The 10,379-nt window shown below is 29.8% G+C and overlaps 1 protein-coding gene across 2 annotated transcripts in view; it reads right to left on the bottom strand.

Annotated features, from left to right (window-relative positions):
• Positions 1-824: 824 nt before the first annotated feature.
• LOC142320202 (protein argonaute-2-like) overlaps positions 825-10,379 on the bottom strand; it is a 55,192-nt gene continuing 45,637 nt past the window's right edge. For both annotated transcript variants that reach the window (XM_075357886.1, XM_075357887.1), the window contains one exon: positions 825-1,036. In XM_075357886.1, the coding sequence (XP_075214001.1) occupies positions 1,020-1,036 (17 nt within the window). In that variant the 3' untranslated portion in view covers positions 825-1,019. The remainder of the gene's footprint in view (positions 1,037-10,379) is intronic.

Below are 10,379 nucleotides of genomic sequence, written 5' to 3'. Positions count from 1 at the left end.
TGGAAAGCTAACAGCAGACAATAACCAACAACTCACAAAATTTAACAATCAGAAGTGTTAGGAGTACTGAGAGAGAGTATTTTGAAAGAGATAAATATTATTCTAGGATGACTCAGTTGAATTGTGGTTGGGATGATATCTTACAATGATGAGGGTTTTATATTCTGAAATTACTTACACTCTTGGTCATACAAGATAACATGTTTCTATTATGCATAAAAAAAATGACATAATAGGGTTTTTAAACTAAGGTAACTCAGGAACGTGACATGATAACAGCATTTTAGCATAAAAGATGGTACTCTATAAAACATTCATTAGGTATCTTCTCTTTTAAAAACGGAATAAACCAATGTTATACAGTACACTTTTAAAGAATTACATAAAAGTAGATTAGAAAATTTTTAATTACATTTTATAAAGATACGATAAAACAATGGAATTAGGCATATTTTCTTACTAGAAAAATATCCTTAATAGACTAAACAAACAAGTAGACACATTTAATTAAGCAAAAGCTTCCAAAAAGGAACTCTAATATAAATCAAATGAATATTTTTGTGAGATTTTTCTGCACTATATAGTCACACATAAATAAAGAAGTTTTTATACTTCAAAAATTGGGTTTGCTTTATAATGGTTGAAAAATCATGATCCTTATTATTCCTGCTCGCAGTCAGGGTAAGGCAAATGAGATTTTCTGATAAGAGTCGATTAAAATAGATTTATTATCTATAATTAATTTGTACTGATCACAGGTAAAAACTATGACTATTAAAAATGCATGTCTTGCCAAACAAAATGTACATTATACAAAAATGTTTTTAAGGAGATTGGCTACCTGTGAAAATTGCCCTTTGCTAACACCATCTCTATAAAAGAATATCTTTTCAGGTTTATGGTTAGTTCTTTTTAAGAAAAAAAGTAATTGCTTCCTTATGATGTTCTCCAAGTCTTCAATTATTTCTTTTCTAGCAGGCTGAAGACGCCACAACATATTATATTAAAAAGCTTTAGGATCATGACTGGCTGCAACCTAAAAGAATAAAAGTTATTTTACTAATAACAACACAAGCAAAAAACAAACTGTATATATTTTCAGGAAAAAATATAATTTTTAAATACTTTTATCGGCTTAATAATAACTTCCAACAAAACAACTAAGTAAAATATGTTTTTTTATCTTTAGACTCATAAAATGTGTTTTTTATATTATATAAATATTATGTACAGAGTGATTCAGGAGGGAAGAGAAATAATTTTGAAACTGATTCTACAGCTTGATATAAGGAATTAGTTCACACAAACATATGCCCAAAAACATTTTGTTATAAAGTTATGGCTGGCGAAATTATTCACCTGGACTTCATTCCCCTGGTAAAATGAGGTCATACTGAAATTTGAAGACATTATAAGGGTAAACTTGATGTTTTCCCATGTTTTTGATTTGAAAAAAATGAATAAAACAGGACCCAGAACTGTATCTCCTGTTGTTTTCATATTAAATGTAAAACAGAAAAATTCAGGGAAGCAAATCGCATTTTTTTTGCTTTAGGTTTTGAAGTAAAATAACTTTGTTAAATGAAATGTGTAAATTTTATTATCAAAAATTGAAGTTAATTTAATTCAGAGAAAACTGATGAAATAAAGTTTATGATTAAAAAATAAATCTTTATTATTAAAAACAAAACAGAAAAATGTTTTTTTGTAAAAATTAAAACATCTAATTTTATTACAATAAATTTAGACCTTTAAAAGTTAAAATACTTTTACTTAAATCTATTAATTTAATAAAGTACTGTATTAATTTACAGAGTTCTACACTGATATCAACACGGTGGTTTTCAACTCTCTTCCCTACATTTTCTGTCGCCAACCTAATATCTTTGTGTTCCTTGATGAAAGCAGCAGCAATAAGAATGCAAACGAACAGTCAACATTTTGCTTGTATACGTCGCATTTTATCATCCCCATAAACTATAATATAAGCAAGTAAGGTGGGTAATTTATCACCTATATAGTCTATATAGACTTCAAGAATTAACAACAGATTTAATTAATTTTTTCAAAATTTTTCATTTAGAAAAAATAACAAAATTATTATTTTAAATTATTCCTCTTTATAAATTCTGTTACACTGGACAACAAAATTTAATTTTTTGTTTGGTACAAGAAAGTTAATAGCTAAATCTTATTATATTTTTGATACTGATTTCAAATATGTATGTGTTTTCATTCTATATCAGGCATAGTGTTTTGGTAATTACCACTTTTTATTGTACGAAAAAAGCAATGTGACTGTATACAATATTATACTTGCAATTTCTACATGCCTAAAATCTGCTTCTTTTGAATTTTCTGATGTATTTTGCTGTATGTATCAGTCCCTCTTTAGATTCTAGAAGTAGTGAGCATTCTGGGTTCGATTTTCCTTGGTGGATATTTCCTGATAAAAAGCATTCTCCTTGTTCATCATTCACGGCGCCAAGATAGGTAGGAAAAAATCCAGATGAGAATTTAAGAAATGAATCTTTAGTCACATATATTGTTTTATAGTTTTAAGAATATCAGTTGTAGTTATTTGCTTATGATTTCTAAGGAAGTTGTTAATAACCTTCTTAAAAGACTTCCACACAGCAACCTCATAGTCATTCAAACTGTCTTCAAATTCAATATCATCCATTAGTTTTCTTCTTTGTGGTCCAACAAATATTTCAATTATTTTAGCATTACTTATATTGGGAACTTGTTTTTTAGAAAGTGAAATCCAATCCCATTACAATTCATTGCTTTAACAAAATTTTTCATTAAACCTAGCCTAATGTATAGTGGCGGAAGGTTTTACTAGTGCAGGCTCATAATGTTCTTCTCTCCTGCAGTCAATGTTTCTCTTTTAGGATATTTTTTTAACATAATGCTTTTCCTATTCCTGCTCTCTCACTTGCACGAAAAGCAACAAAATTTAGTAAACCAAGTAACAATACTATCACTTTCAGGTCTCTACAACAAATGTTTCTCACACTGAATCACATCCAAATTCATATTTTCATATGACTTAACATGAACTGAATGAGCTAAAGGGGTCAATGGAATATTATTTTCAATATGAAGAACTGCTTTCAAACTACTTTTTGAGGAGTCTATAAGATGCTATTCATCTGGATGGTGCATATGTCCAAAATGTCTAGTAGATTTCACATCATTACAGTAAACAAAGTCCTCTTACTAGAAGAAGAAACATTCAAATTCACATTTCTGTCATGGACTCACATTTCTGTCTTTATATAGTTTACCTGTGGGACTCCTGATAATGAAAAAAACCTTAGATATATTTTAAAAAACTAGATTTCTTCCTATAGTTGTGCAAAATTAAATATCCTTCATAACATATTATTTAGGTAAAGATTACAAATTCAAAATGCAATCCAACTTGTGCTGAATTTTTACATGTGGATGTAACAGATGCTTACTGGGTTCACTTAAATTATATGACTAGGATCAAGCACCACTCTATTTATGCAAGGTATAATTTTATACTCGGTTTTGACCCATCTAATCGTGAAATTGAAACAATCAAGAGCAGTAATTCAGACCACACAGCACTACTACTTAAAATAAAACTTTATATTGGTTCAAATCTTCAGGATAAAAGTTCTAACAGGTAAATTTTATAAAATAAGTATTTAAAAAAAATAATATTACATGCATTAATTCATACTTCCAGAATGAGACTTATTATTTAATTTAAAGAAAACAAGTGATGTTTAATATTTTATTTTGTAGCTTTTTAACAAAATTTAAATATTTTACTATCGCTTTTTCTCTTATTCCATAAAAAACATACATCGCTAAAAGGTGATAAAGGTTGTGTCATGACTGCAATCCATCTCTCTCGTAATAAAAAAAGAGAACCCTATAATTATGAAAATAACCTGAAAATCTTTCTTCATAAATTAGGTAGATTTATATAAACAAATTTTAAAGTGTATCTGTAATGCTAAAAAGTTATATTATGGTCTGCACAGTTGCAGAAAGCTGCCTGAAGCACTGTGAAGGACATAACCATCCTACTTGGAAAAAATGATGGAATTTCTCAACTCTTGTTGTTCATTAAACCTGTTAATGAGAATTTGCAAATATTTAATGCCTTTTTTACATCTGATTGCAAAAATCTATAAGCTAAAATTAATCATGATCTTACATTATGGTTTCTTTCAAATTAGAAAAACTAACTGCTAGCTTCTTTCAAACTGATCTAAGAATCTGAATTATTAACATTATTTCCCGCAAAGCTCATAAAGAACTCTTGACAATGATGATATTCCTCCCTCCTTCCATTTCTTATAAAAGAAAAATGTCCTAAATTTATAACAAATCCTACCACCTCCTTAATAAATACTTCATTTAACAAACATGTACTATTTTCAAAAAAATATAAAAATAATCAGTTTTAAAGCAAAAATACCTCGGAGACAATATATCATCACCTGGTATTTTTGATACAACTAATGGCAATGATGTAACATCACCGTGGGGTTTAACAGAATACTTCAGCGACAATATATCGGCACCTAGGGTTTAAAGGGTTAAGTAAGCTAAGGTGTAAATCCAATTCAATCACAGAAAACTTCATTTTGCCTGCTGCAGTTGATATGGTCAATGTTTTAATGAGCATGGAAGAATTAAAAAAATTCCACTTTCTAACAACGCAATATCAAAGCGAATTTGATATTGCATTGTTTGCAAACAGATAATTCAGTAAGTGAATTCAGGTGAATTTTTTTATATTCTATTTGATGAATTAACGGATGTGGCAAACATTTCTCATTTCTTACATTTTGGGAGATATGAAGGTGATAGGGACAGATCAATCAAAGAAAATATGTTATTTTGAAAATCAGTACATTGTCATTCAACAGGCCAATGACTTTTAGATGTTTTTTTAAGAAGCTACTAAAAATTATAACATAGATTGGATAAAATCTATTGCAGTTATGTAGTAATGGAGCAAAGGCGATAACTGAAAAGAATAGTGGATTTCTGAAAAATTAAAAAAATCATCTTACACCAAGGACGGAATGGACATACTGCTTCCTTCACGGTTATGTTCTTGCCACAAAAAAATGATGGAACACCACATGACTTCTTTATATACCAATTAAATTACATATACACATTTTTGGCTGCACTTCATTATAACTTATTTTATTTAAAAGTGAAATACGATCCTCCAATTCTTTAATAAAGTGGACAAATAAAAAAAATGGCTAAAATATTAATTTTTATAAACCAAATATTTATACAATTATTAATTCAACAATCTTATGTGAAATATTAGGTTAGAGTCCCTCTATTATTCTTTAAATAAACTTAAAAATAAAATAAATGTATCTAATAAGGCACAACATTACTGTAGTCTAAGATCCATATTACTGCAGCTAACAAGGGGAAGGCACGGGGCTTAGAGACACCGATTTGAACCATATTGCGTGTGTGAATAGTTCACTGTTTATGAGTCTTCATCACAAAATACTAACATGCAATATTCACTCATTCCCAATAAAAATGGCCCTAAAAATTTCCTTAAACATTTTATATTAATTTTGTTTCACGTTACTCAAGTAGTTTTGCGGTGTAAGTGAGAATGTGTCGAATCTTCTACCATGGACACATCAGTTAAAATCTGACTTCATATATGAGGTCTGTATATAATGAGATTTTTTTTTTGGCAGCCAAAATGGCAACACTGTAAAGTTACTAGTAAACATATGTTTATATGAACAGCTGATTTATATTAGGTATTAATATTTTTAGTCTATTGTTGCCACGTGAGACGTTAACAAACTTTTCGTGAAACGAGTTTTTGTTGTACATTACAAAAATGATTGATACTAATTATAAGCAACATTGTGCAATTAAGTTTTGTATTAAACTCTGTGAGTGCTACTGAAACTTTTTCAAAATTGAAAAGGGCGTATGGAGATGATGCTCTGTTACAAGCCCAAGTTTATAAGTGGTTTAATGCATTTTCAGATGGCTGGGAATCAGTTGCAGACGACCACACTCTGGAAGACTTAACATCAAAAAGCAACGACAATGTTGAGCAAATCAGAGACTTTTGTAGTGTTTGTCTCCAGGACAAACTGTAAATCAATATGTTTACAGAGAAATTCTTAAAAGATTGCAGAAAAGAATTCTTCACGTGAGACCAGCCATCAAAAACAACTGGATTATAACAATGCACCTTGTCATACTGCAATCTCAATTAACGAGTTTTTGACAAAGAAAAACATTCCTGTAGTTCCTCAACCACCTTATTCACCTGAATTGAGACCCTGGCTTTTTCCTGTTCCTGAATTAAAAAAAAAACACCTCAAAGGACACCATTTTGGAACAGTGGAAAACATAAAAAAAAAAAAACATACTGACCATCTGAAAAAAATTCCAGTTTCTGAGATCCAACACTGCTGTGAAGAGTGGAAAAACCATTTGAAGCATTGAGTGGCTTCCCAAGGGAACTATTTCGAAGGTGATAATGTATAATTGGATTGTAAATAAAGAATTTTTCTGAACCAGTCTCATTACCCAATTTACAGACCTCATGCATATATTTTTTTTAATTTAAATATATTGATTTATTAATAATTATTAACCTGTAACTGTATAAATTTTTAATTAAAATGAAAAGTATATAAAATTTTATTTCATTAATAATGTCATATTTTTTTTCTATTTTTTTATAGTCAGAGGTTAATAATTATTAAAAAATCAATATATTTAAATGAAAAATAGAATAAGTATACGAAATCTGATTCGAACCGATGTGCCTTCCCACCTTGTAAGATCCAAATATTTCATTAATTAAAATTTTATCTGGCTATAACTGAAATGAATGAACATAACCACCAACTTATGATAGATATATTGTTGAAAATTTCTCAACAAGGGTTTATTCATTACTGCAGTTAAGAAAAGTCCAAAATCCTTATGTTACAAAACTGAAACATCCTGCATACACATTTTTGGCCTAGTTGATTGCAATCAAAAGGGGATGTGCATAACTAGATGTTACAACAGTCCCAAATACAAAATTTCAATATTCTATGGCTAATCGTTTTGAGTTATGCGAGATACATACATACATACATATATTCACATGTACGTATATACAGATATCACGCTGATACTGTTTCAAAATGATTCAGAGATGGTCAAAATGAATATTTTCATTGAAATCTGAAAACCAGGATTTTTCGTATAAGGAAGTATATAAATATGTGGAAAATCTCTAACAGATTCTCTGTAAAGCGGTAAAAATGGTTAGTTTTGTTAAAAGTTGATCACAACAGAATAGGCTAAACTATGTGATGAAATGGGCGAAAAGAAAAAAGTTCCTTCTTTTCCATACAGAATTCAGATGGTTATCATAGAGGAAAGTGTTAACCCGGTTCTTGGAATTGCAAAATGAATTATTTTTCCAGGATAAACACACCATTCTCAATGATTTTAGATATCAGTTTAAGTTGCTGTTGGCTTACATAGCTGATGTATTTTTGCATTTAAACAACTTAAATGTGAATTTACAAGGACATGATAAAACATTTTACTGACAAAGTTCATGCTTTAATTAGGAAGCTTAATATCTGGATTATTCACCTTCAAAGCAAACATTTTGTTATATTTCAACTCACTTCAGATTATATTGAGACAAAGACACTATTATTCATCACAGATACCAAGAAGATGCATTTGCATGAACTAAAAATTCATTTGGCGGAGTACTGAATCTATTTAGTGAAAACGTTGCAGCTGCTAAGATATCAGTTGGGATTCACCACCAGCTCATTGGAATGTCTGCCGATAAAATGTTACAACTACAATTCACATCTGAAAATTTAGATACATTTTGGCTTGCTGGTCAAAGTGATTATGGAAATTTAGTCACAGAAGCATTAAAAATATTAATCCCTTTTTGCCATGTCTTACCTATATGAAAAAAGTTTTTTGTCTATGGTTGCGCTAAAACTAAATAAAGGGATCGTCTTTTATCACTTGAAAACAATTTCCTTTTGTGTGTTTCTAACATAGATCCACGTACGAAGAAACTGTTAAGTGAAAAACAAACACAACCATCTAATTAATTTGTTTTTTTAAATGCGAACTTATAAGTACACGTGTAAATAATAGTAACGTTTATAATAAATGAACTTTTTTCTCATAAAATGGTTTCATTATTGCTTACATGTAGTTTTAGGCAAATTCCACGATCCCTTTCATATAATAGTGATTCTCAGGTTGAGAAATGTTGCTGTTGGTGATTGATTGATGTGAAAGTATCATTACAGCCCAAATTAAAGAGAATGACTAAGGCTTAATTTGTAATTTTATCTTTGTCCCGCTATTTAAGTATTATCTCCTTATCTGATGTATTACAGTTATGTATATTCATTGTTAATGCAAGTAATTTTTTGGAGTTCAACCACAAACAGTCAGAATACAAAGAAAGATTTTTCGTGTCCATCCATGACATTCGTGAAAAATCCAGCTGTAGACATTAAATATACTAACATTTCCTAGTATTTATTTATATAATTACATTTTTTTTTCAAGTCCAATCCACCTAAATTTATAACTTTATCGGGAAATCACAACTGCCGTAGAGATGAATTTTTGTTTCCACTGCACAGAACTGCTGCTAAAATATATAATAAACTTCTAAAACATTGATTTTATTAACAATTTCAAAAATATCTGTTGAAATTTATAAAAGAGAAAAGCTATTATGCAATAAATGGATTTTTGACAGACAACAAATATTACGGTTGTACAATACAAACAAATAAAACCAGAAATCAGCAACATAAGAAACTTAAGAGAACTGTAAAGTAGACTAGGAATTGAAAGGTGCCACGGTCAGATAAAATTCACAATTATTGGTAATTACATCTTCATCAGTAATGATAACATAGCCAGCCAACTAACTGCAAGTACCCACATATATTAGTAGTAAACATATACATCTTATTTACAAGTATCAAAATTCATTAGGTAAAAGCATGATGCAGAATCTGGCAAATTGCAGTATGATTTTACATACTTACCAACATTCTACAAAAATCATTACTCCGTCATTACATCTGACAGCAACTCTCAACATCCAAGCACACAATAAAAAATAAATGCAACAGAACATACAGAGATGTAAGGACAATGATTATGGATAAGATAATTCTGGAACAAGCCAAAAAGACGCTAAGAAATCTAAACATTGGCTTTATAGGCTAGCTCCAACCATTTGATTCCATTCCATTACAGGCTATTTGACATACTATATATATATAAAAATAATCTCCTAGTTTTTTATCTTCAGTCATTCGACTGGTTTGATACACCTCTCCAAGATTCCCTATCTAGAGTGTCAGTTGTTTCATTTCAGTATACCCCCTACATCCTACATCCCTAAAACTTTGTTTTACATATTCCAAATGTTGCCTGCCTAAACAATTTTTCTCGTCTACCTGTCCCTGCAATATCAAAGCACCTACAGCTTAACTATATTTTTCCACATGCTTCTTTCTTCATCAATCTGCCGCAACACCTTTTCTTCTCTTCTCGGATCTCCGATCATGCAAGTTTCATTTCCATATAAAGCTAAGCTTCAAACATACACTTTTAAAAATGTTTTCCTGATGTTTAAATTAATTTCTGACTGAAAGCTCATTACACATGTGAAATTTGGCATTTTATATTGTTCCTATTTCATCCATCTTTAGTAATTCTACTTCTTAAATAACAAAATCCTTCTACCTCCATAGTCTTTTCACATCCTATTTTTATCCTCAGTGGTCCATCTACTTTATTTCTACTACATTTCATTACTTTCATTTTGTTCTTGTTTATTTTCATGCAGTAGTTCTTGCATATGAGTTCATCCATGCCAATCATTGTTTCTTCTAAATCTTTTTTCTCTCGGCTAGAATTATTATATTATCAGCAAATCTTAGCATCTTTATCTTTTCATCTTGCACTGTTACTTCAGATCTAAATTGTTATTTAACATCATTAACTGCTAGTTCTATGTAAAGATTAAAAAGTAACAGGATAGGGAACATCCTTGTCAGACTCCCTGTTTTTATTAATGCTTCTTTCTTATGCTCTATGATTATTACTGTTGCAGTTTGGTTCCTGTAAATGTTAGCGATTGTTCTATCTCTATACTTGAACCCTAAATTTTTTAAAGTGCTTAACATTTTCTCCAGTCTACATTATCAAATGTCTTTTCTAAGTCTATAAATGCCATTTATGTCAGTTTTTTCTTTAATTTTCCTTCTACTATTAATCTAACCACTAAAATTGCTTCCCTTGTCCCTATACGTCTC

Source organism: Lycorma delicatula, chromosome 2, assembly GCF_047948215.1.
Source record: "Lycorma delicatula isolate Av1 chromosome 2, ASM4794821v1, whole genome shotgun sequence".
NCBI classification, from domain to species: Eukaryota; Metazoa; Arthropoda; class Insecta; order Hemiptera; family Fulgoridae; genus Lycorma; species Lycorma delicatula.
This window is presented reverse-complemented; position numbering and strand designations above follow the sequence as displayed.